The following is a 27784-nucleotide window of genomic DNA, read 5'->3' as shown; positions in this document are numbered from 1 at the left end:
AGGTGGATAGGTGGGCCCTATGCTGTTTTACTAATAATGTCATATATATAATAAAAGGAACAGGATTAATTTAAACGAATACAAAAAAGTTTTAGATTTGGTCGGGTCGCACACCAGACAATAATTTTCTGAGTTTTCTTGTTTTTTAGTTTCAGCATATTGTGGCGGCACGTGATTATCTCGCATTGAATAATTAATTGACACTTAATTCCATTCCGTAAATGTCAACGTCATCGTCCTTATAGCGGGGATTGGGGATATGTGCAGTTGGCGGTGCTACGTCTGTGCTACACATATTCGAGATGGAACATGAACGACATTTATAGTAGGGCTTCCAATACCGAGATCCTCGGTATTGCGGGATCCCGCACCATTTTCCAATCCCGCGTGATGTGGGATTACGGGCGCGGGATCCGCGGGCATTGCGGGACTGAAAAAAAGCGCCCGCAAGTGTGGAAGCAGAAAGGGCATTTTCCCCTGCAGGCTATATTGCGTCTAAAATACGCAGTAGTTTGGCAGACGACAGTTTGGACATGTTGTGTTTCCTTCGGAAAACTTTAGTTAAAATTAAAAGCTGATTTGTTAATTTTCTTTGTTTATTTTTTGAAAACGATTTGTTTTAGTTTGATTTGTATTTTATTCAGAATTTGTTATAGTTTTTTTTGTGAAAAAAACGGTATAATTTGATTGATCTCATTTTAATAGTAATATGTACGTAAATAAATGTGGAGTTGATTAATTCATTGTTTTATTTGCCTTAAATGTGCATATTTTAAATATGCGGGATCCCGCAATTACCGATATCCCGCTGGATTAAAATTTCTTAGTTCCGCAAATACCGAGACTGAATTCAGGCCGCGGGATTGGAAGCCCTAATTTATAGCACGCGTCGAGACTACGTGGGCTGCAAATTGAAAGAAAACATAATATTTAACATAAAATTTATTGCAGTGGTTCAAAACAACCCTTCATTATTTAATTACAGACAAAGAAATAATGTGTGTCAAATTCGACAAAACGTAGTAGGTATATTATTTGTATATGCAGAGTTTTATAATAATGGCAAATATTTAAAAAGCTAGGTACCCAAATAAAACCATGGGTAAAAAAGGTAACCCACTACCAATGTACCATCACAAATGCACGTCCGATTTGCAAGTATACCTACGATACATATTATACCCCGTAGTAAATGTAGTACGAACATTGCGGCGAATTAAAGTATCGCTCACAATTCGCTCTGGTGTGGCCTGACTTAGTTTCTTTATTATCTGTCATTATCATATAACGCTGACCACTTTTCTTGACAATATTATTTTGTTGTTTATTTCGGGAAAACAAAAAATTGCAACCGTTTTATGTATCGGCTTGTTTTTTTCGTGAAGCACAATTAGTGTTATAAATCTTATTTATTTTCTGCACGTCTGTTGCACTTAGTCCTTGCCAATGGCCCATGCTCCAACCGTCATTCTGAAATTTTAAAACTCGATGATAGAAGAACTGTAAAACTCTACTCCTATAGTATAATTTTTCGTGTATCCCACGGAACAGGAAGTAAACGGAATGTAAAAGCGTTAATTGATGCGTAATATTCTCAATTTTAATAAAACCTTCTTGGATGTATTTCAAATTTCTTTTATGGAATATGAGGCCAATTCAACAAAAAAGTCACATTACCGCTGCTTTGGTGGTACGTCATTACCGATGCTAAGTTTGTGGCGTCGCAATGGTGGAATTTATCGGCAATGAGTATCAATCAGGTGATTTAGTCTTCGAAAATGTTCCTGCTATAAATGCGGTGGTGACACAATGATGTGACCTCACTACACAACACCAAGTCATAAAAATAGATAGGAAGAAACTGTCTTAATATAAAAAAAAAAGAAATTCACAAGATAAGTCTGAAACTTAAACTTTGAAGTCAACTGTACTTACCCAAATAGGGTACATAATATTTCTTGCGCCATTATTGATTTGTAACCATGGGAAATGCATTACACTCTGATAGTCATAGGAGAATCCAGCCGACGCAGGTGGTGGGAGCTTGTTCTCCATGTCTAGCTTAATGTCTAAAAATAATGGAAAAAATAATTATCCAAGTTTTCGGTCTTAGGACCTAGCTCTCATAGAAAGAACAACGGCAAAGAAAAGTCAGCGAAAGGTCCCCATCTCTTCCACTTCTTTCTTCTTCCACTGGCCTTCAACCCGGCCGTCTGGCTTACTCCAAACTGGTTGAAAATGTTGAAACAACCAGTTTGGTGTAAGAGAGAGAAAGGGAGATAAGTGGTACCTACTCCCATCCGCGTTGCAAGCCCTATGTAAACTAATTATCAGATATGTTAAGTTTGGCGGTATTTTGGTAATTACTTGGGATATATTTACTTAAATTTTTCAAGCAACTTAATTTCATGTCTACGAAATCTTTAAAAAATTTCCGTTTATTAAATGTCAATGTGTCGATTATGTGTCTTGTAAAAATCAGTTTTTTGATAGTATCATATTCAAAACACCGAGGAGTTAATTTCAAGTGTGGCTATCTGTTCACGAATTATCAATCATAATCGTTTACATTATTGATTCGCTTTTTTCCTATCTTGCTGCATCTCCGTTAGAGTGAAAATTAGTGCGGAAAACAACTCGAAGTTCCTGTAAGATAACCTAAGATCAATTTTAATGTAAAGAAAAGTGCACTTTTTGACCTTTCGGTTCATATTGTTAAGTAAGTACAGTACAGTAGAATGTAAATTGGTTGCCTACAGGACAGGCTACGACTAGTGTAGGGACAAAATACGATGTAATATTATGTGATAAAGTGTCTGTATATAATAAATAAATAAAAAAAAAAAAATAGGATTGCTCTAATGCTGTAGTAGTAGTAAAGTAGAGTATCAAGGTTTATATGTATAGTCATAGACAAATTCATACAACCTGGTGAAGCTTTGTCCCATAGTATTTTAATGTAAGAATCTCTATCGTGGGTATTGTGTTGGTGATCCAATCCCAGAACATGCACGAACAAATGTAGAAGATCATTCACTGAATTGAAACAGTCCATGTTTATTACCAAATCCTGCAAATGTTTTAAAATAGGGGTTTATCCAATTTTTGTGAGCCTTCTTGAGTGTAAATTTCGCTAAGATCCTCGAGTGTCGTGCCAGAATTTGGCGAATCTCCTGAGGATGCTTCGTGTAGAGGCGAAACACGTGTCGAATTGATTGAATTCGAAACCCAGCGGAATTTATACTTAAGAAGGCTCACAACAATTGGATAATAGGGGTTGAATTATGAAAATGATATTTTGGCGTTGTTACTTTAGATTAAAATAAAACCAGATTTAAAAAACTTTTGCACATGACAGCGAAGTAGAACATTCTAGATTTCAAAACTGTCGAGCATTGTATTGCTTCACCTACAATTATTTTTTATTGGGATTTAAAAGTATAAAACAATTCATTAAAATTAGAACTACTTTTAGATAGGTGTTTCGGGTAACGAAGTAGAAAATCAACTACTGAGGTTGGATATGATGCGGTTAATTAAAGCACCGCTTTTAATGATTTTTAGTTTATTATATATCTTCCATAGAGGAAATAATGACTTTAAGAATGAGCCCCGAAGTGGACCAGCCACTAAGCCAAATAATGATGAATTAAATGCTGTTGTAGAAGCAGGATTAATTTTTTTTGAACAACATAACAAATCGTTTAATGTGAACACGCCACAAGCCGTACCTGGCCGTTCTCTTGTTGCTTTGTCGTAGTTCTTTAACCTTTAGGTAGGGTTAAGTTAACCCGCCTCGGGTAAGAAATCGTGAACAAGACGGTTATTACTTTTGCGTAATAATCATGTAATGGGCAGGGCGTTTCAATTAAAATCAGCTGAATGTCCAGCTCGTCTCATCCCTTATTATCATAAAAAAAATCAATGCTATCTATTGTCTCCTGGAAGACGAGATTTGTGATTATTAGAGTCTTAAATGATATAATAGTAATTAAAAAACGCCGCTTGTCAGCAGTCCAGAAAATATTTTTTAGACGCTTTTTATTAGCTTCACCTATATGTATGTTTGTTTGTAACCGACTTATTTAGGCGCGATTTTGACCCACTTTAAACGGCGAGATTTCGTTGAAACTTCGTAGATTTATCAAGGACCGATGATAATACATTAACTTGATAAATTTATTCCATTTTTCAATTTGCAAAATAAGATATCTGTTAATTTATATAATTATCGTCATTATCAGCTGTCTAGCTAGTCTAGTCTACAAAAAGCGTGTTTTTCAGTTTTTTTTTAAACTATTTTATTATCATGATTGTTGATATGAGTAATATTCACTCTTTTACAAAAACTTACTGCATTTCCATTTGGCCTTCCTGGCGGTGGACATTGACACCCAGGCTCTGTAGATCTGACCAATCTTATAATATTTTGGGCATGCCTTCTCATCGGAATCTGGGAATTTATTATTTTTGCTCTTCGCTTTACGCGTGCTGAAATAATGATTATTTAATTGATCTTATATAAAAGGCAGAGGCATATGAGTAATAATTAGAAGTAGTGATGAAGGAGAGCGCCTTCGTACCGATTCTTTCAATTGCATGTCGGTACTTCTATTTAGGCATGTATGCACACGGGTAGGCCACAACACAACTATGCTAATTAGTGACATGTATCATCAAATTAGTACATGTGTAAATATGGCAAGTTTTTGGAAAGCATTCCATCCACTATTTGTATTTCTATGAATATGTCATAGGCTTGGTTTTTTATAATATATGTTGGTAAAATATTATTACAAGTGGATACACTATTAAGTTTTAATATAATATTATTATTAAAAAAATGGATTATACGATACATCTTTAAGATATTTTTTGAAAATTTGATCTAACTGAAATGAAACTACTAATGTTGTTAAGTGCAATCAAAATCATAAAATTAATCATTTTCTGTGTTGCAAATATAAGGTTCAGTAGTTCTTTACTAAGTTCATACAATATTTATAATTTGGCTTTTGACAATTTCTTAAAATGAGCACGTTTAGCTATTTCACAGAATGGTCTGCCAGTTAAGTTAGTCTATAAAAATCGATTTGACTTCTGAAGAAAGTTTATCTTAAGAAATATTGCTATGATGTGGGGTGAAGTGGCTTATTACTGTAATTATACCTAAATATGATGAACCGTATGTACTTTCAAATTCAAATATTTTTATTCAAAACTAGGTGACCCGGCAGACTTCGAACTACCTCAATGCCTCAATAAAAGACCTAAAATGTTGTATAAAATAAACTTAAAACAAACAAAAGGAATCTTTTTTAAGTGATTGCCCGTGTTTTAAGGAATATTATTTTTTACCTCCTAAGAAAGTTAGAAAGATATAAAAATTCTAATTAGTTATTCATTTTAAACTATTATTTTTATTTGATTTTTATTGACCCCCGACGCACGGGGGACACATTAAAGGAAATCAAAATTGATGTTTTTATTTAATTCCGAGTATTTTCATATTTATTTAACTTTATAAACCTTCTCTTGACTTCCACAAATAATTCAGCCGTCAAGGTGTTAATTTCGTGCTCTCAGTGATTATTTAGGATTTAGGTTATATCGGCAGCGTTGCCTCATAGCAATATACCATAGGACATAATAATATAGTAAAAACTAGAGTAAACTAACTACCTATGTCAGTTAATTCTTTAATTAATTAGTTCCACTTTCGCACGACATGCCACAATTTAGGATATCATCCCCGCCATCTCGATGTGTGGCGGTCGTCCACAATGCGGTTTTCAAGGAGCTTTCTGCCTCGTACTACAGAGCTGTGGAATGAGCTTCCTTGTGTTTCCGGGTCGATACGACATGGGTACCTTAAAAAAAAGCGCGTACACCTTCCTTAAAGGCCGGCAACGCTCTTGTGATTCCTCTGGTGTTGCAAGAGAATGTGGGCGGCGGTGATCACTTAATACCAGGTCACCCGTACGCTCGTTTGTCCTCCTATTCCATAAAAAAAAATTGTCTAATCTTTTTAACCGCGTATGCTGCAGAACTAATTCTATTCGCCAATCCTTCAATAATTTTGAATCCAGAGTAATGCCAATAATTATAGCAGATTTCAGCGCTTTATTGCTTCTCTATTTAACAAAAGACTTGCATCTACATTTTTGACATTTGGTACGGTAAATTTTATGTATCATAAATATACCCATAAAGTAAACAAAATTAGTAGATTTGATTTTATCTGTCTTAATTTATAAGTTATTTAAGGGTTACTATACCTATCGTAGAATCATTTTCCGCATTTTTGAAGTCCTCATTTTCGCTTTTTATTTCGTTTTCTTCATCATTACGCTGTGTCGCTTCATTCACACCATTTCTTCTAATTGTGTCTTCTTCTTGAGGCATTTCTTCTCTTACAATTTGTATTTCTTCCATATTTCCATCTGTTTCTGTTTGTGTGGGTTCCGTGGAATTTTCATTCATATTAGTTTCATCTATTATTGTTTCAGATGTCGGTTGTGTTTGTTCTGTCACATCATCACCATTAACGTTATTTTTTTCTTCATTGATGGTGTCACCACCTGGTGATGGTTTCATTGCATTATCATCGTCACTTGTTTTATCTTCTTGAACTGTTACTCCGTTAAGTTCATCTGAAGAAAATGTTGTATTTCCGAATGCCTCATCAACCTCATAGGTATCCCCACTATACTCATTAGAATTAGTAGTTCCTATATTTCTGAATCTAATACAAGTTTCTTTTTCAATGTGCTTTATAACAGCCTGAATATTTTCTCTTTCTTCAAGGGCTATTAAACATAAATCGAGTTGTTAATAAGTATAAAGAATAATTAATTTAAACGGGATGAAAGAAAAATAAAATGATACTTTTTTTTCAAATATTTCAGTTGCAATTATTGAACCACCCATGTAAATAAGTTTTTAGCTTATGCTTCTCTAATAAAAAATTTTTCAATCCATCAATCAATCAATCCATTGATCAATCAATCAATCAAATTCTTTAATTGCGTATAGCCATGGTATGTTACGATGGTATAATCTTACAGTTTCACATGTTGTGCCAGGCTTAACTAGACATGCAAATTAATTTAATACAGTAAATAGTATAAGGTAAATAACACATAACAAGATTAGATGAAATATGTCTACATGCCAGAAATAATAAATATTAATTATTAATGTAATACTAAAGTTATGAGGGATAATATAGAATATCCCTCATAACATCCCAACCCCTTTTTCATAGTAATTTAAAATTTTCACCAACTTAAAATTTAATTAGGTATGAATTATAATGCACACAGTTTTCATCAAAATTTACTAAGTAGTTCAGGAGTATGTACTATCTGGGTATATTACCGCTAGGTTTTAATTACCAAAATAATTAAGAGCTGTTGGGCAAATTAGTATAGTTACGAAACCGTAAATATGCAGTCTTTTACGGCCGTTTTCAATAACCTATCTACCGTTATAGTCCGGTCAATTTAGACATAAAAATAGTGATCAAATAAACAAAATTTCGACAGAGCCAAATCTTCGTAGAGACCTTAGGTTTACCACAAGGAATAAAGTGTCAAAAGTCCCCATCAGTGCCATGTGAGCTTAGGGACTTATTCGGGACCCAAGGTCAAAATTTTAGGTTTTTTGGATTTTTCTCGAAAACGGTAAGTTTTATTGAAAAAGTACCATAAAGCAAAGTTGTAGAACTTAAAATTTTCTATAAAAATGGTCCCCATGATTTTTTCTCTAAGACCCGCTATTTCCCAGATATTGCGCTTGTAAGAATCACGTTCTACATAATATGCACACATTTCCACACCACCTGTGAGGTCACTTACTCGGCGTTTTTTTTATTAACGTGGTATCCCCGGTAGGCCTATTCGAGGAACCTTTATGACGTAATTTTCAGGAACAATAATTATTTAATAGTATGAAGATTATTGATATGGGTTACTGAGTTTAACTGTCATTCTAACTTTTTTTTATTACTTTAATCTGACTCATACTCTTCATATTCAACTTCAACAATCATGTTTTCTTCATTTTCTGCTTGTTCTTCTTCTTCTCCTTCCTATTGATGAACGCTTAGAAATTGTTCAAATAAAGATGAATCAGTTGTCTCTTCATCAAAATCACATGAATATTTCTCTCTTGTATTTAATTGAACATTTGAGCAAGAGACACCTTGGCAATTGGTACACGCTGGAGAACACTGCTACCCTACTTTTTTACAGCCACATTTGGCACTACAACCTTTTTTGCAATTGCAAAAAATAATAATATAAATTGTTAAGAAGTTTTTCTGGAGCAGGGGGCAATAAAGTTCGAATTATATCTTCAAACATTCTACCCGGTGGCAGGTACATATTATTATCAAACACACAGGATTGAATATCTTCTCGAATAATTTCTGCCGCAGCTTTTAAAGTTTTCCACCGTTTTTCCTTTTCATTCAAGTTTTTGTTATCAGACCAGGCTTGACTTAAAATGTCTTGGTAATTGTCTACAAAACAAATAAATGTTAATTTTCCAGGCTTCTCTGTAATAATAATTCTACTACCATACTTTAATTTCAATCGTACTTTTATAATCCCGTTTTCTAAAGCTACATTTTGGCAAACATTCTTCAGTTCATCTAACGAAAACTGGCAGTCATCGCTACTTTCAAGGAAATTGAAAATTTCCTCCATTGCAGAGTTTATAGCCTCACTTTGAGGACGGCCAATTTTACCGCCAGTATTAGGTCTCAGGAAGGATTTGTAACAACTGTCATGGTATTTAGCGTCAGCAGCAACTAAATCATACTGAAAATTAATACGCGCAAAGACAGCTTTTGACACATCATCTTTAGCTAATTTTAAAATGGAATCTTTGAATGTAAGTTAAAAAATTTTTCGGCGATAAATCTTCACTTTCTTCTTTCCTGCTTCTTCATCCGCTTCATCGCCACAAAATAAGCAGTGGTTTTTAAAACAAAAGCTGGATTCACTTATTCGCGCTCTAGTATGAGGTCGACTTACTTTTGAAGTACTGGCCTGTTCTTCCTCACGTTGTCTTTTTGATGCAGAGATTGAAGTTTTTCGGGTGTATGATTTTCTGCAATCAACGTGAATTGTAACGGACTTTTGGCTTCTTAAATAATCAGCAAACTCATCACTTCTCGCGACACTTGCATCGATTAAAGTTGGCATTCCACGACTGACCACAACAGTTTCATCTTCAGTCAAAAGTTTATTACAAATAAAGCAAAATTGTGACATTTTTTTTAAATATTAATCAGCACTAACTACAATAGTAGACGCTTGTAATAAATACGTATAGTCACTCGAACTGCTCGTTCAACACTAAAAGAAGCAGGTATACGTGAACGACACCACATGGACAAAAGAATAGGCAGATGTTTTTCAAGGCCAGATGTTATTCAAGTAGAGGGGATTCGGTAAGGGACCGGCGGTCATTTTAGAGTAAACGTTCTTAGAATAGTATAATGTATACATAAAAGAGACACGAGTAGGCGTTTTTGCTTGCTTGGGTACCTAAATATGTATATACGTGGCATATGTGTGCGTACTATGTAGAACATGATTCTTACAAGCGCAATATCTGGGAAATAGTGGGTCTTAGAGAAAAAATCATAGGGACCATTTTTATAGAAAATTTTAAGATCTACAACTTTGCTTACAGGTACTTTTTCGATAAAGTTTGCAGTTTTCGAGAAAAATCCAAAAAACTTAAAATTTTGACCTTGGGCCCCGAATAAGTCCCTTAGCTCACATGGGACTGATGGGGACTTTCGACACTTTATTCCTTGTGGTAAAACTAAGGTCTATACGAAGATTTGGTTCTGTCGGAATTTTCTTTATTTCAATTGTCTAAATTGACCGGACTATTAGTTTAATTTACGGATACATTGCTGTCTCCGTTTAATGACAAGATCTTATCTATCCATAGTTAGAGTCCAATGCTTTGTTGGCCGTTCTCAATATTCAGTCTATCTCTTACTTGAGATAAAAATCGTAACTATCGTTGGCTTTTCTATCCCAATAAACTTATCGACGGTAACTCACCTTATCCGTAAACGCTGTCTGTCAATGGGACGACGTATAGCTTTACCAGCGATAGAAGTTTGTATGGAAATTGCGATTCACGCGTCCAAATATAAGGCGATGAGAATGACTTATCGGGTATATTGGGACAGCTTCAGATTATTGACAGCTAATTACTGACAGTAAAAGGTAGTAATTTATCACTATCTGCAGAAAGTATATTGGGAACGTCCGTTATAGTCCAATGCTATCTGTCAATAGGTTATTAATGTAAGTAAGCGTAAAAGGATATATTTGTCTACGTCTAGTAAGTTAAAGTAAGGATAGATAGGTTATTGAGAACGGCCGTTAGTGGACAATAACAGACTTAATAGTCACTATCAAAATAAATATACAATGTGCAATTAATGGAAGTGTATCAATCCTTGTGTATGATATTCCTCTTAAATTACGAAAACAATGCTGTATACTTACTAAATTCCAATTGATCTTTAAAGTCATAATTAATTATACCATAGGGCCACAGTCTTTCGTTAAAATACTCTTGTATTTCAGCATCTGTAACCTTTTTATTGTTACTGGCAGATTGGACTACGTTAGGACATGTTTTGAGCAGATACTCGTTATTTCGCTCGGCACAATCATAATTGTAGATCAAAGAAACTTTTTCAATATCTGTTTCACTTAGGGCTTGCCTCTGACCAATTCTAACACCATTCTGAAAGGTAGTTCTATTTTATAGTACATATAACTGCTGTGAAACCAACTGATTAGTCAGAAAAGAAAAAAGTTTGAAAGCAACGGGTTTTTGTAACTAATTTGAACTTCTACAAATTTTTTGAGGTGAAATTTCTTTGGGCGTGTTGGGCATCTTTTGAAATGGGAAAAAGTGAACCCACGATGCTCTACCGTTACGGTTACAGGCACTTCTGTATACAAATATGTACATATATTGTGTATGTACGTAGAAACCCATGTATGTTGGTATTTTTGAAGTGATACTTCTTTAGAATTGCTGTGATTTAACACTTGATGAAACGAAAAAGCGAGACGATAGAGACACAAACAGGTAAATAATGTATTGGATTAAACCGGTGGGAGAATGAGATAGGAAGCAATATACAGTGTTTTGCTACCAGGCGTTCATAGTTGAAGAAGAGACTGTCTTTTGTATGACGCCAGTATACCTTAATATATTCTGCACGACGTACTATTATATTACAAAGACACCAGGAGAACATAAATATGGGAGCGGTGATAGTAATGTCTTTCATAGCGTTTGAAATCATGTGTCATCCTAGCAACATGTACCAGGACTTCACATAGAGTGGATTCCATTGATTGAGTTTTTGGACGCCAAATTTAATTTGAAAATGTGCAGCAGTTGCACTGCATCAACAACAAGATCAAAAACAGTAATTGACGCAGTAATCCAAAGATATATTGACCATATTAACACCGAAGTATTTATTTCATACTTTAGTTACCATAAGTATCATTTATCGAAAATGTAAGCTCTGAGTCTGAATAAATCTATGTAATATATGTACGAATAAATTGTATATATATTGTATATTGTATAATCAGTTATCCTCTTCTCGAAATAATACATTCGTCTCATTATCTTGAAGCCAAAATTTTGAAGGTTTCACTTCTAGCACGTGTGAATTGTTTTTTTTTGATGGGAAAAAACTTATTATGATGAATGAAATTAAAATAAAGATTTTTCTTTAAAAATATTAAAAGACATTTCTAAAGACGCTTCTGCATTACGTCAATTAAAATTGGGAAGAGAATTGATTGTTTGCCATTGTTTTTAGTGGGGATTTTAACATTAACTTTGCAGATTGTAAAAATCTACCATTCATTGAATTTAAATTAATGATCGCAATGGTAACAAGATAAAAAACTAGAATTGACGCAGTCTTGAAAATGTTTGTTTTTAATACCGTCGGGCGATCACTTAACACCAGATGACCCATTGCACCAAAAACATTATCGAGTCAATATTTATTCTCTATTTATTTTCTTACCTCCGTCACAATAGTTTGTTGACCGTTCTTGGAAAACGCTCTTGAGGGGTAGTGCAGAACACTTGTATAGTCGTACGGCAGACCTAAGAGGGCATCCTCTTCTCGCACTGCGAAATACTTTTTGTATCCTAAAATTGACAAGCCGTATTAAGTTTACACCTTCAAAAAAAATTTTAACAAAAAAACAACCGACTTCAAAAACACTATTTCAAAACAATATATATAATATGAACTAAAAAGAAATAACAATAATTGCGTATTTTTATACAATCTAATTAATTAATCTAATTCTAGTTACGATTATTGTAATTTTTGGGATCGGTGTCCTTCCGCCGCGATCCGCTCTCGCCTCACAACTCAAGCACAACTCACCTATAACTATGTATGGTAGTTACAAACCTATTTTGGATGATATCGACTCCAAAATCTATGAGAATTGAGAACCTCCTCCCTTTTTGAAGTCGGTTAAAAAATAGGGACTTTGTATTCGTGAACGGTGGCCTAATTGTGAATTAAATATAATATGTTACTGGACAACACCAATTTCAGCAAAAACTATTTTATTTTTAATGAAAATAAGGGACGTTCAGCTGATAGTAATTAATACGCTTTGCCCATTACAATGCAGTGCCGCTCAGGATTCTGAAAAAACTCAATTATTCTGAGCGGCACTACAATTGCGCTCGTCACCTTGAGATATAAGATGTTAAGTTTCATTTGCCCAGTATTTCACTAGCTACGGCGCCCTTCACACTGAAACAAAGTTGTGTTTACACATAACTGCTTTACAGTAGAAATAGGCGTCATTGTGGTACCCATAAACTAGCCGGCATCCTGTGCAATGGTAAATAAGTTTTTGATAGGCCAAATCATTTCAGCCTTTAAGTGATAGGATAAGCCCACATAAGTAAGGTACAGACTAGGTAAAACCTAGTTAAATAATAGTAAAAATACTAGCCAAACAGCCTGTCGGAGAAACATAGGCACCGTTATGCGAAGTAGCCCGAATATAATTCATAATGACTCCACATTTACCAGGTTTAATATTGTCCCATAGAATTGTGATGTGCTGGTCTCTATCTGGACGGGTGTGTTCGTGGGAGAAGCCTAAGATGTGCATAACTTCGTGAGTAATTTCACCCAGCGACATGCAATCGTATCCAAACACAACCATCTGAAAATATTAAAAACCTTTTGAATGAAATTATGTTGTTTGCAATTTGTGGTATCATTAAGAAAGTCATTTATGTTATAGAAACCTTTACCACCCAAACGTTTTTCAACAATTCTTCTGATTTATTTTCGGTCAAATCACATAAATCTGCGTTGATCACTAAAAAGTCTCCCTTTGTCATATACCCTCGATTCGAGATCACTCCTCTAACTGCCACAGCCTGCATGCCGATACAGACTGTTGCATACTCAGCGCTGATAGTACATCGGGCGACTTCAGTTTCGTGGTCACTTGGAAGAGAAGTACAAATTGGTCACTAATAAGCTTGGAGTAATCAAAAAAAAAAAAAAAAAAAAATTTATTGAATAAGGCGTTACTTTGCGGAAATCCATAATTATACAAGACTGTTGACTGGCCAGTCTCGTGCCAGATTTTGGCGAGACAACACGTCCTGAGGATGCCTCGTGTAGAGGCGAAACACGTGTCGAATTGTTTTAAAGACAAATATTGGCGGAATTAACACTAAAGAAAACTTAAATAATTTGTATTGGAGTAATCAGTAGGGCGAGACAGTACTTCACTTCATGCCAGCGCCTGCAACTATATAAGGCCTCAAATTTGGCCTCATATGGAGCTCTGTTACACCTCTGGGGGGATGCTCCTCAGTATAAGCTTCTTCCATTTAACCGTATACAACGAAGAGCGGCTCCGAATTATCGATCAACTCATCTCCGACCAGCTCAATTCTTCGGTGTTGCGTAGTGATATAGGTTCTCTCTGCATCTTCTACCGCATATATCATAGGGAGGAGACAGAGGAGGAGGAGGAGTTATTCATTAACCAGCAGCCGAATTGCGCCACCAAAATTTCATTAGCATCATGTTGACATTTGACATTCCGAAACCACGCGTTTTGCAAGAAACTTCTTGCCTCGCACAGCCACTTTTTAAAATCAATTACCGGCTGCAGTTTTCCCGAACCCTCCCGAACTCCTATCCTAAAGGTTGGCATCACTTGACCCCTATTTTTGCGGATGTCCATGGGTATTTGCTTCACCACTTTCTATCAAGTGAGCCTCTTGCCCGTTTGCTCTTATGTATAAAAAACAAGAAACTTGACTACGAGAATATTATGGCTTATTTTTTTTCAGGAATAGGACGATAAAATAGCGTGCGAGAGTCACCTGGTATTAAGTGATCATAAAATAGCGTATTAAGTATTAAGTGATCACCAGATGGTGGGGATGATAACCTAATTTGTGGCGTGTAATGCGCTGGTGGAATTCGGCGGCAGGAATCAGGTGAGACAGTTCTTCGGAACACTCCCCGTGATAAATGCGGTAGAAGACACACAATGAAGCAACGCCTCCACGAAACGCCAAGTCATCCAGCCGTCACCAGAGCACAAGGATAATTCGAGCTGCTGTGGGTTGCATGCGATCAAATAGATTGAGCTGATACTGGGGTGCGCCAGACCAGAGATGACAGCAGTACTCCATAATATGTGGCCGGACCTGCACTTTGCTTAGCGCTGGAATGTGGGCTGGTTGGAAGTACTGCCGTGCTCTATTTATGACGCCCGGCTTCTTCGAAACCAATTTCGCTTTGACCTCCAGATGACCGCGGAATTGGCAATGCTTTGAAATTTCGAGACACAGTATGCAAGAAATGCACTATTTTGTTTTAATAAATCAAGCCAATAGTTTGAAGTTACCATAGCTTACATTTTCGCAATATTAAAATATGGCATACGCTGCGAAATGCCCGCATGACGTATTAACATGGCTCGTCGCTATCAGTGAGGGAGTGTGTAAGTTTGTAGTAACTTGACAGTGGTCAGCGACCCTGCTACGCAGCGCCTAGCCAAACAAATTAATATTTCGGAAACATCGCATTGATTCCAAAACATTTTCTAATATATTTGATAAGGTATTCTTCATTATATTAATATACAATCTGTTACGCCTACTACCCGACTTACTGGCATTTTTGGCAATCCTAAATTTATATTTCAATCCATTTTCTGCTTTGACCATTTCTATAACCGATCTATGCATCGTTATGGTTGTATGTTGTATGTACTGTTTATTAAATCCATCTATGGGAGAACTTATTGGTTCTTTTAGTAGGTTTTTGTATCAATATGGCAGAGAAGCGCTTTGCATACAATATGTATTTGGAAATTACGAGTATTATTGCAATCGACTACACCAAAATCATTATTAAATCATTCTCATTATTCTTATCTATGTCTGTTTTTTACAATACATGCACATTTAAGAAAATTAACATGTAATATTATTTTGATTGTGTGGATATTATAAAATATTCATTAATGGTGTCAAAAATTATGTGATGTTCGATATTAATTTTGCTTTGTTAGTTGTTACGCATGCATTTGACATTTTGCTTAAATATATATTTATATTTACTTATATATTTCAGAAATATAAAAAGAAAAGATAAATGTGTTAGGTATATTTTTTACAAACATTACTAACTGTCAAACGAGGTTCTAATGTTATGATAAAACTTCGAAAAAATAATTCCATTATTATTATAAAATTTATAGATACGGCATTACAAATAAATTTGGTATAAAGTCATACCTGAGTATAAGCCCAGAGTATGTATAATAATTACAAATTGACATTTTGCGATTGATTTATTCGGACGTATAACGTTTCCCGCGTTTATTTAAAGCTGCTTGACAATTGGGAAACTTCACAATTATCATTGTATTGACAGTGTTGTCAGCGATATAATCAACATTTTGCATAGACCAAGTATAGTACCTAGATATCGGTTTGGCGTGGCCAACATGAGACAGATAATATCCTATAGGATATGTATACATAAAGGTACATAATATAACACAAGTGTTCTTTCACTATCAATTCTACATAGTAAAACACAACATCGCACCATATTTCCTTCGATTCTACTTAAAATTGTCACTGATGTTGAATAAATAGTGGATATTTCACTCGTTTCACAACAATAATAGCTTATATTAATACACGCAAATAAAAGTAAACCAAATATATGTACAGCGCTGTCAAGTTTGTTTAGCACACCGGGTGTGCTGACCTTGAAAAAACCAGCACGCATGGCGAAACAAAAAAATCAAATCACTCTATCTCATTTCTTTACATAAGACTCGCATAAGTTTTTCTTTTTCTCGTGTGATTGAGACGGAAGCTGTCAATTAGTCTAGTTACTATACTTGATCTATGACATTTTGCATATTCTTGGTTTATTTTCAGGTATAAATTTATACAAAGTTTATTTGTAAGGCTGTTAGTTTTTTATTACAGATAAGGTTTCTTATAGAAATATCAATCACTAGGTTAATTTTACATATTTATAGTTATTAGCATCCGTGATCGTTGAAAATACTCACGATATTAGTAGCTTTATTGAAGCAGTCGGTCCAGTGGAGATGGTGTAGCATGGATAGGCTTCAAATAGTTCATTAGATCTATTGACGACCCATATAGCCGAATGGTTAGTGCCCCAGACTACTAAGCTAGAGGTCCCGGGTTCGAATCCGGGTAGGTGCAATCAATTTATATGATGAATATGGACGTTTGTTTCTGAGCCATGAATGTTTATATGTATAAATGTATGTTTAAGTAAGTATATTGTATTAAATATATCGTTGTCTTGTACCCATAGTATGCTAGGCTATACCTAATTTGGGGCAAGATAATTTGTGTAAAAGTGTCAGTATTATTATTATTCTCTCAGCCCATACACTCAATTCCCTATATTAAATCCAGGTATCCAGTAATTTGTAAACGGCTGAATCCCTTCGCGTTCCGCAGAGACATCGCTTCATTAAGTGTCTTCGACGGCATTCATCACTGGGAGTTTTCCAAAGAGATGTTTGACCTGATTCCTGCCGTGGAAATCCAACATCACGTAATACTCAAACAATACATACATTCTAAACACTGCAGGATTAAGCAAGCGTGGGGCCCGTTGGAATTTTTTAAAGAGCTCTTGGTATATATTGGAAATAGTCGGTAACCGAGTGTCTGACGTGGATTGTCTTAGTAGGAAAAGTTGCAAAGTTTCACATTATATTAAGTTAACTCAATATACCACAGATTAAGGAGCGGTCATCACCTCAATATCCACAAAAATTGGTTTCTTAGAGAGTTGATTACAACATAACGCAATGAAAATATTCCGACGCAAAAAATACAGTGCACAAAGAAGGACTTAAAGAAAATTTTGAACCGAATAGAATATTTATATATATAATTTGAAACATCCAATAAAAATTTGAAAGTTGCTTCCCAAAAATAAACTTTGAAGTCAAAAATCTCCGTATTTTCAGCTATAAAAACATAAATTTTTTAAAGAATTTTATAGAATTAGTACTTTCTTAAAATTTAAACCGAACAAATTTTCAATTTAATAGATATGTAGATTTTGAATAAACAAAAGAAAACGGGTAAAATAAATTAAAATTTATTGATGTAGGCGTTATTTTGCGGAAATCCATAATTATACAAATGATTTGAGTTTTCTTTAGTGTTAATTCCGCCAATATTTGTCTTTAAACAATTCGACACGTGTGACTGAAACTAAAAACTTGAGTCGACAACACGTCCTGAGGATGCCTCGTGTAGAGGCGAAAACGTGTCGAATTGTTTAAAGACAAATATTGGCGGAATTAACACTAAAGAAAACTCAAATCATTTGTATAGTAAAACTAGCTGACCCGGCAAACGTTGTTTTGCCATATAAAGTATAATTCACGCGATAGTTTTATAAGTAATAAAATATTGCCTATATTATAGCCTGTACATCATTTTGTTCTATTGTCAATAGTTTTTGCAGCGCACGCAAAAATAGATTTTCGATTTTACACCTTGTGTTACAAAATAGCAATTTTATTACGGATCCCTAATTTTGAAAAAAAACAGCCTATAGCCTTCCTCGATAAATGGACTACCCAACACTGAAAGAATCATTCAAATCGGACCAGTAGTACCAGAGATTAGCGCGTTCAAACAAACAAACAAACAAACAAACAAACACTGCAGCTTTATAATATTAGTATATATAGTAGTATAGATAAATGCCCATTTGCAGCTTAGCCACATGATCAACACAAATATTGTAAGTAGGGTTGGTTGTAGCATTTACAATCCTAGTCAGTCCGCGCCGTAAGTTTCAGCAGCAGTAACAAAAATTCGAGCACAGATAATTGGGTTTTAATATTCGGGGCCCCCCTTGGCGTGGGACCCGTAGCTTTTGATATTTGGTTAATCCGGCACTGATACTGAATTGTTTACAGTGAATTGGGTTCCAAGTACTGAGATGATCCGGGATGAAATTCCTTGCACGGTTTTCCAGGTTAGGTTTCAAACAAGCGCGCATGCACGCAAGAAAGTAGGTACTACACATGAAGCCCCCTACCGTTCCCCTTTCACCCCCTTGAACTCGTTCTGATTCGTCAGTACGGTTTGCAATTTCATAACCGTTAGGTACATGTCGTGATATTTTCGTGCTATTACTGCTTTCTTTTAGAAGTTTTTATGGTTACGTTTAGAATTTTGTTGTTAATAATTCCGTGTTTTCTGTTGTACTGTGTTGATATAATAGTTCTACCAAGTTTTTTTTAATTAACCCAGTTCATTTCATTGAATTTTCATCATTATAATAATAATAATCAGTAACACAACACCTTTACATCAATCTATAATACTCACAAAATAAATTATTGTTTATTTATTAAAAATAAATATCCGGACGATCGAGCAGTGCTCGGATTTTTCAGAATGTTCAAAACTTGAACAAAAAAAAAACTAATAGGACATCTGGATTCGAACCGGGGTCTCCTGCTTTCCGGATCACTGATCTCTTTAGCTATAATAGTCTTGTATATAGTGGCGAAATTTCCCTTTGTATCCTAATATTATTGTAGATGTTTCTCATTAAAACACGGATAAAAATACATTTTCTTAAATTGAAACCTAGCTAGATCGATTTATCACCCCCGAAATCCCCTGTATACTAAAGTTTATGAAAATCAATGGAGCCGTTTCCGAGATATATATTTAGATATATATATATATATATATATATATATTGATAAGAATTGCTCATTTAAAGATATAAGATATCCCAGTGATGCTTGTTTTGCCGGGCAGTAAGTCGCAGTGATCGCAAACCATCACGTGAACCCCAATCTCGTTTGCCCTACTATCTAGTAAACGATCATAATAGCTTTAAGAGTAAATGTATACACTTTTATAGTAAATTCCCAGCCACTGTTCAGGCATTGTCTATAAAAATAATTAAATATTTTATTAACAAATGCCTCTGTCGTAAATCCTACTACTCCACAGCTGAATATCTAAGTGATTAGACATCCTGGGACTAGATTATGATTATTTTATAGCAATAGCAATGACCGTATAATATTGTATTTTTGATTAAAAACAGCGCAAAATAAAATGCTGGGAGAGTTTCTTGCGCCACTTCTCTCTCAGAGCGCCATTTGTTTCCGAAGCGATAATAGTGTCTAGTATATTAGAAATGACATCAAAAAGAATTCTAAAGGAATCAATTTTGGGAAAATAAATGCCTTTTATGCCTTTAAATATATGTATGTACCTGTACTCCAGTATTAGGTTTTCTTTCGTTGCTGTGAACACACTGTCTCAAGCCGGAGGGATTCGTAATGTACAACCACTCAACCTTCTGCAGCGAATCTTTGTCTGTCGGTTTGTTCCGTAACCGTTGCAGTCTAATACACGTGGCCTTTTCAAAATATTCAAACGCCTTTATTATTGTCTCTGCTAGTTGAACATCTGGAAGTTCAATTAGAGATTGAGGCCGAGAACTATAGAGCCTACTTTCACTTTACTTACGTAAAACTTAGATGAGTGTAGGCTTAGCATAATCTTTGATTTGGTTTTTACACGCTTTTTATTAGCTTCACCTGTATTTTTTTTATAAATTTGTTTAATGATAAATATATGCACAGTTGGTACTTAAATTTTACATCTCGCCAAACTGCTGCAACAGTTTGTTGGCGAGTTTACGTTCTTAGACAATATTATACTATTGTGCATCTATAATAAATTATACCTAATTTGTTAGTTATATACACTATTACTAATACACATATAACATTACACACCTATCATTAATTAGTTATCAATTCATAATATTCCTAAAAACATATTATACTCTTACCTGTATACATAAAACTGAACTATACTACTTTAAATATTAAGGCTTACGTGGAGACATTAAGAAAGTGCTCTTTTAATTTTTTCTTAAGTACTACTTTACAGTCTTTTTTATCTATGTATATTTATATTTATATTTATGTATGTTTGTTTGTAACTGACTCATTTCGTCGCGGTTTTGACCCAATTTAAACGGCCGGATTTTGTTAAAACTTCGTAGATTTATCGAGGATCGATGACAATACATATGATAAAATGATTCCAATTTTTAAATTTTTGTTGATTTATCTAATACTCATTTATCGTCGATAAGGCATAAATTGATGTTAATTTTAAATTTCATCCAATAACTATGGAACAAAAGCGTGTTTTTTAGTTTTTAAACTATTTTTATTATTATAGGCACCCCAATGCGAAAGTCATGTTCGCGTTTTATCACACTCAGCTAAGTTTTGCGTAAGTGAAGTCTGAGCAAAGTCTAAGTAAGCTGTATAGATCTCAGTCTAAGTATTTGTACTATATTATACATAGAATTACTGAAGGGAGTCGGGAGTAAAAGTGTCATATATTTGACAGTGAACTGGAGTGTGAGGGGTTAAGCTAAAACATGCAAAGAAGTTTTGCCAGCACTACTCTTGGACAACTTACCTGTAGACTGCGACATAAGCTTATGGCGGTTTCTTATTTAAAATACGATTAAAAGATGAAATTTTCACGAACCTACATTCTAGCGTTCTAAAAACTACAGGTCCGGCCACATATGGAGTATTGCTGTCATCTCTGGTCTGGCGCACCCCAGTATCAGCTCGATCCATTTGACCTTCTCGGGGACCCAGTGCTGTGTGAACGGCTGGAGCACTTGGCGTTGCGCAGAGACGTCGCTTAATTCTGTGTTTTCTACCGCATTTATCATGGGGAGTGTTCCGAAGAACTGTGTCACCTGATTCATGCTGCCAAATTCCATCTTCGCACGACACGCCACAAATTAGTATATCATCCTCATCTGGATGTGTGGTGGTCCTCCAAAGTGCGGTTTTCAAGGAGCGTTCTTCCACGTACTACAAAGCTGTGGAATGAGCTTCCCTGTGCGGTGTTTCCGGGACGATACGACATGGGTGCCTCCAAAAAAGCATACAAGGACACCTTCCTTAAGGCGACACTAAATGCCAGCGACCTTAAGCGAGTTTCGGCCGGCCCGCCATCTATGTAACAAAGCCAATATTTTCAAAATTCTTGCGTGGAAAACAGTTTATATGCTTACAATCCTCGTTAGTCACTACTAATCTGAATAAATGAACCTACACAAAAAAGTATGAGCTATAAGAATAACTTTTATGAGAGAAGTACCAAAAAAATGCGTCACGTCATGCCAAAAAACTTGTTTAAGTTCAAAGAAAAGTTGAAGTTCAACAAGGCTCGGCAGTGTTAACTATAACCAACAGCAAGCATTAGCAACCTACAAATAAGACTTAAGGATATGTGTAACAGGATTAAGTAGTGTTCATAGCTCGAAATGCTATACATGCACCACAAAACTTGTCTAAAAACACCATGTTTGCGTGTTTTCTGCTTACTCTTCGCCTTAAAGGCCGGCAACGCTCCTGTGATTATTTTGAGCGGCGGTAATCACTTAACACCAGGTGACCCGTACGATCCTTTGCCCTCCTTTTCCATAAAATAAGAACTGGTGTAATCACATACCATCAAGTAACCTGTATGTAAACCTCTTCCTAAAAACTGAATCCAGTCAACGTATTTCACATTAAAGCAACATGTAACAACATCTTACCGTAAGTATTCGAGTCGATGTAGTATGGAACAATACCATGATCCCATTTCTTAATCCATGGTATTTTCTTCAACGATGCATTGTTACTAACTTTACTCTGTTCGTCCGGCAGTTCTTCAAGGGACACTGACAACTTGGCAGGCGCGAAGTCATACCTTCTCTGTGGCACTGGATCACTTTTCTTTAATAAAAATATCTAGATTATTACAAATCAAAATCACTTTGTTTATGTAGGTCAAGGAAATATGTTTTGTTTTAACATTTACCACCACTTCAGAAGTGGTTGAGCTTTAATAAGGAGAAGCGGCAAGAAACTCATTGCCACTCTTTTAAATTTACATTTACAGCTTCATCGTTATACAAATCATTTCAATTATTACAATATATTATGTAAAATAATTCAACAAAAATGCTCAAACGTCAAACACTCAGCGCCTTACACGAGTAAGTTAAAAATGTAAATTCAAATTAATAAGTAAACACACAAGAGTTATTGAGTACATTAGATGCATCAATCCACACACACCGTAAATAAATAATGGTATTATGCTAGCATTTTATTTGCGATTATAAAATAGTAGATTGTTTTACCCGTGTTAAGCACTTTACTTTTCATTTCGAATATGAAGAAAATAAAAATAGTTGTTTATCTAAACTATTTATTGATAATATATCATAATATTAGTAGTACCTATTTAAAATTAATTGTCAAATTAGGACAATTTACGACGACTTTTTAAATTTTAAATATGGAACTCTCCGCGTAATTGTTGCGGCTTATTCCGCTCAAAGAAGTTTGCGCTAAGTTCACACTGGCTGTTTAGAAAGTCTCATGGCCGCAGCTTTTTTTTTTAATTAGTTTTTTTTTACATAAATTTATTCACAACTGAAAGCAGTTCTATTTTTGAAGTTCATTCCGGCACTTAGGTGGAAAGTAATTTGTATGAGTTTTTCCCTCTCCATGGAGGGAACCAGCATTTTCCACCCAATAATCAGATCAAGACAACATTATTATTTCCGAGTATGAGAAATGAAAAATAAAATACCTTAATTTAATTTTAAAAAGATGAAGCAGAGTTTATGGTAACCTTTACCTTTATCTATAACTTTAGAGTTATATCCGAGCCGAGTTGTACCCGATCGAGTAATTAATCTAGCAATTATGAATTTACACGTATGTGAAAACTTTGCTGGCATATTGTATTTTTATAAATTAAGGCTAAAACTTTGTAAAATATATAGCTGTTTGTTTTGTTTAAAACACGTTTGTGAAAACTTTGCTGGCATCACGGACTAGTAAAAAAATAAGGACTCCGTGTCATCTTACATAATAGTGTAGCACCGAAACAAGCCGATTAACGTGTAAATACATAGCCCCACGCACACACTAACACTACTACAGGCCGATAGGCGGCCATAATGAGAATTGTCATCGTCTGTGACAGATAAGTTTGCGACTCAATAAAATATTTTAAAAATGCCGTCGTGCCTTGTGAAAAAGTGTAAAAACGATACTTTATAAGTATTTGTAGCCATATACGATTATTTAAGGGAGAAAAAATTGTGTAACTAGTATCCCCCGTAACCGCACATACACTAGCATAACGGTGCTTCACTTGCTAATATCACGGCGCGGAGTCCTTCTTTTTTTTACTCGTACGTGGCTGGCATATTATATTTTTCTAAATTAAGGCTAAAACTATATAAAATATATAGCTGTTTGTTTTCAAAATAAAAGAAAAAAAAACATGATCATCCAGCCACGACAAGTAGCACCTGTTTACGAGCAAGACCAATGGACATTAAGGGAATTCCCCGCCCCACGTCGCCGCCACAAGCATTACTTAGGGTCCCGTACCCGAACAGTACTTAACCAATGGGGATCTTAACCATTGGATTACTGTTGTGATGCAGTGATGAAGAAGAAATTTATTTATTTTTTATTATGATACACTATTGACCTTAAATTAAGCATTTGTAACTATACAAATTATAAACTATTAAATATTATAAATAACTAATAATTGACATACTTTTACACAAATTATCTTGCCCCAAACTAGGCATAAGCCTGTACTATGGGTTATAAGACAACGATATATTAAATACAATATACTTACTTAAACATACATAAATACATATAAACATCCATGACTCGGAAACAAACATCCATATTCATCATATAAATGCTTGCACCTACCGGGATTCGAACCCAGGACCTCTAGCTTAGTAGTCAGGGTCACTAACCATTAGGCTATATGGGTCGTCAAATAATTATTCATAACTTATAATTCCTATGGTTTGAAGTGTAACATCTATTAAAGTGTATACACTTTTTTTAAATCAGATTTTTTTAAAACAGCATTCACAAAATAAAAACAACAACACGTTAGTAAAAACAAAACATATTGAAAATTAAATAAAATAAAACATTAAGCTAGTTAATGATGTCAGTTTTTTTTAGTTCACTTATAAACTTGGACCCTTTATTATATCGGAAGATATCGATAGTGCTATTATTAGCTTGCAGTTAATTATATAAATAAATAAATAATAATATTGACACACTTTTTTACATAAATTATCTTGCCCCAAGTTAAGTATATATAGCCTGTGTTGTGGGTTACAAGACAACGATATATTTAATACAATATACTTACTTAAACATACATAAATTTATATAATCATACATAAATACATTTAAACAACTATGACTTGGAAACAAACATCCATATTCATCATATAAATGCTTGCACCTACCGGGATTCGAACCCGGGACCTCTAGCTTAGTAGGTAGGATCGCTAACCATCCGGCTATACAGGTCGTCGATCATATATATGATCGTTCATTCTGTTGAGGGGCGATGGTTATGAATGGGTATAAAATTGAAAGGAAAAAATATTATAATATTTGAATTTAATAAGTGCCCGAAAGTGTAACTAGATGCAATATTTCAATCAATCTATAGATGTAGGTAAGTTTTTTACTTACATACATAAAATCACGCCTCTTTCCCGTAGGGGTAGGCAGAGACCACTTCTTTCCACTTGCTACGATCCTTACATACTTGTTTCGCTTCGTCCACTTTCATTATTCCTTTCATACATGCTCTCCGGTTTAGGGTACTCTTGACCTGGCCTTTTTTCAAGACGTTCCTGATCTTGAAACGTCCGCCTAGGTCTAACCCTTCCAACACTTTCATTCACACTGGCCTTATACACTTTCTTCGTCAATCGTGCTTCATTCATTCTCTCGACATGTCCAAACCATCTCAGCATACCTTTCTCAATTTTTGTCACAACATCTTTCAGACCACAACGTTTCCTTATCTCACTATTTCTTATCCTGTCACTTAGTTTAACTCCTATCAGTTTTTTACTTACCTACATCTATAGATAGACCATTAATAAAGCATTCGAGGTCAAACTTAAAGAACCAACAGGTTTAAAATCGGTCGCTAAAACCTGTTTAACCTATGGTGTATGAAGATTACCTTGACCGTTACCCCATTCCTTCGTCTATACGTAACTTTGGTACCATCAATGTTATCATCATACATTTTATCGACAATACTTTCAACCCTTCGTAGGTCTTCATCGTTCAATGCTGGATTGTCCAAATACGTCGTATCTCTTTTAACCCTGCCTTTTTCTTCTATAAAATGGTTCTGCTCATTAAATATTTTGCATATTTCTAACGTGTCTTGACGTTTTTTCTGGATAGCTTTTCTGTCAACTAATATCATATTTTGTAATTTTATATAAGTTACCTGGGCGAACAAGTCCCATTGCCTTCTCAATGCAATTGGTATATATATACTAGTCCAACAAAATATCAAAAGATTATCTTAGGAAACGCTGTCAATAAGTCAAAATCAACTAACAGATTAAATGCCGCAAATGGAGCTGGATAGGTCACACTCTTCGAAGTCATTCCAACCGAGGCAAGCTTTAGACTGGCACTCTCTAGGTAATCTGCAAACGCGGTCGTCCAAAGCAAACCTTACGGAAGAACGTAATTGGCGAAGGGAAAGACATTGAAAAGACGTGGAGTTATATTGGTAGAGATGCTCAGGACCGATCGGTATGTAGATGCACTATGAAGGCACTCTGCCCCAGTTGCAAGTTACAGAAACATTGCAGGCCAAATGGGCTTCTTGCTGTATAAATAGGATGGTCCTGGAAGACGATGGGGAAGCAAAATCTAAAGATGCATTTTCTCAGATATGAGATCTGGCTAGACCGGTTTTGCGCCCTCAAATATCATTATTATACATCAGCCATACAGGCCTCTCACGGGAAATCTTCGACTAATGCTGGGAGAAACTTTTATCTTCTCTTCAGTTCTCACCTAAGAAGAGCGTGAAATGGGGCAAAATTAAAATTGTTCAATTTTACCCCCAGAAGACCTACGTGCCTACTACTAACAACACCATTTAACGTATCACAACTCTTCGATAACACTCTTCTTCATGGCTCGTATATTATCTAAATACTGGATCTCTAAATTTTGGGCGTCGTTTGGAACTCAGAGCCACATTGGCTTTTAAGAAACTAGGGTTCATTAATAGGGCAAGGTAATCGTTCAAGCTGGCCATATTCTAGTGCTTTATGAACAACAGGCCCAGCTATCGATGATCCAACTGATGATTGATGCACCCCAATATCAACTCGAACCATTTGACCGTGTGCATCGCAGAGCTGCGCAAATTGTCGGAGATCCAGAACTCTATGAACGGCTAGATCACTTTATTGTGTGTCTTCTACCTGCATCTACTGCGGGAAGTATTCTAAATAGCATTGTGAACTTATTATTACTACAGATTTTCACCAACACACTATAGGCCATAATCTTAGATATCGTCCTCACTATTTGGATGCGTGGTATTCCTCCACAGTGCGGTATTCAAGGAACTTTCTGCCACGTACAACCAAATTTTTACCCGTCGTTTCCCGGACGTTACAACATGAGACCTTCCTAAATGCCAGCAATGCTTCTATGATTCTCCGTCTGAGTTCTTAGTTGCGAGTGAGTGTTGGTGCTGGTGATCGTTTAACATCGGGTGGCGCAGACGTTCGTTAGTCTTCCATTTCTATAAGAAAAGTAATTGCCTTAACAAGACATCATAATATAGCGGCTAGTCACATTTTTGTGACGCGTGTAATAACTCTCTAATTTTCACTCCTGAAGACGTTGGTACAATTATAAGTATTTAAATTATATATTTACGCAGCTAAATAGGTCTGGAAATGGGGCTGGAATAGTCTTTATATGATCGGTTATAACACTAACACGTCCATAGCGTTCCATTTATCTATACCTAAAAATTAATAAGCAATAATCTATACCTTTTTGGACACTAAGACTTGGAATTAAGCAATTTACATGGAAAAAACCACTGAAAAGTAAAATTGAAATCGTGTATTTCATTTCAACATCTAACTTAAAATATCTAACATTTGATATATCCGCGAGTTTCGTGAAATTTATTGCTTTTTTATTAATTT

At 35.1% G+C, this 27784-nt stretch overlaps 1 protein-coding gene across 1 annotated transcript; it reads right to left on the bottom strand.

Moving 5' to 3' along the window:
• Positions 1-924: 924 nt before the first annotated feature.
• Positions 925-27784, bottom strand: LOC126967765 (protein SpAN-like). Its single transcript, XM_050812444.1, has 12 exons — positions 27626-27784; positions 25771-26012; positions 22277-22457; positions 19907-20103; positions 13136-13274; positions 12101-12228; positions 10542-10785; positions 6279-6809; positions 4355-4491; positions 2929-3070; positions 1936-2069; positions 925-1470 (listed from the first exon to the last, which is right to left on the bottom strand). Exons 1-12 carry the CDS (start codon positions 27705-27707, stop codon positions 1357-1359), a joined length of 2271 nt encoding a protein of 756 aa, XP_050668401.1. The 5' UTR covers positions 27708-27784; the 3' UTR covers positions 925-1356.

This window comes from Leptidea sinapis, chromosome 13, assembly GCF_905404315.1.
Source record: "Leptidea sinapis chromosome 13, ilLepSina1.1, whole genome shotgun sequence".
Taxonomy (NCBI): domain Eukaryota; kingdom Metazoa; phylum Arthropoda; class Insecta; order Lepidoptera; family Pieridae; genus Leptidea; species Leptidea sinapis.
This window is presented reverse-complemented; position numbering and strand designations above follow the sequence as displayed.

Excerpts from the sequence above, each read along its gene's own strand:
- LOC126967765 (XM_050812444.1), bottom strand. The coding sequence starts at position 27,707 with ATGAAATACACGATTTCAATTTTACTTTTCAGTGGTTTTTTCCATGTA. Across the intron at positions 22,458-25,770 it reads GGAATGGGGTAACGGTCAAG|AAAAGTGATCCAGTGCCACA; the intron begins GTAATCTTCATA and ends TTTTTATTAAAG. Across the intron at positions 6,810-10,541 it reads TAAAGATCAATTGGAATTTA|CCCTTGAAGAAAGAGAAAAT; the intron begins GTAAGTATACAG and ends TATGTTTAATAG.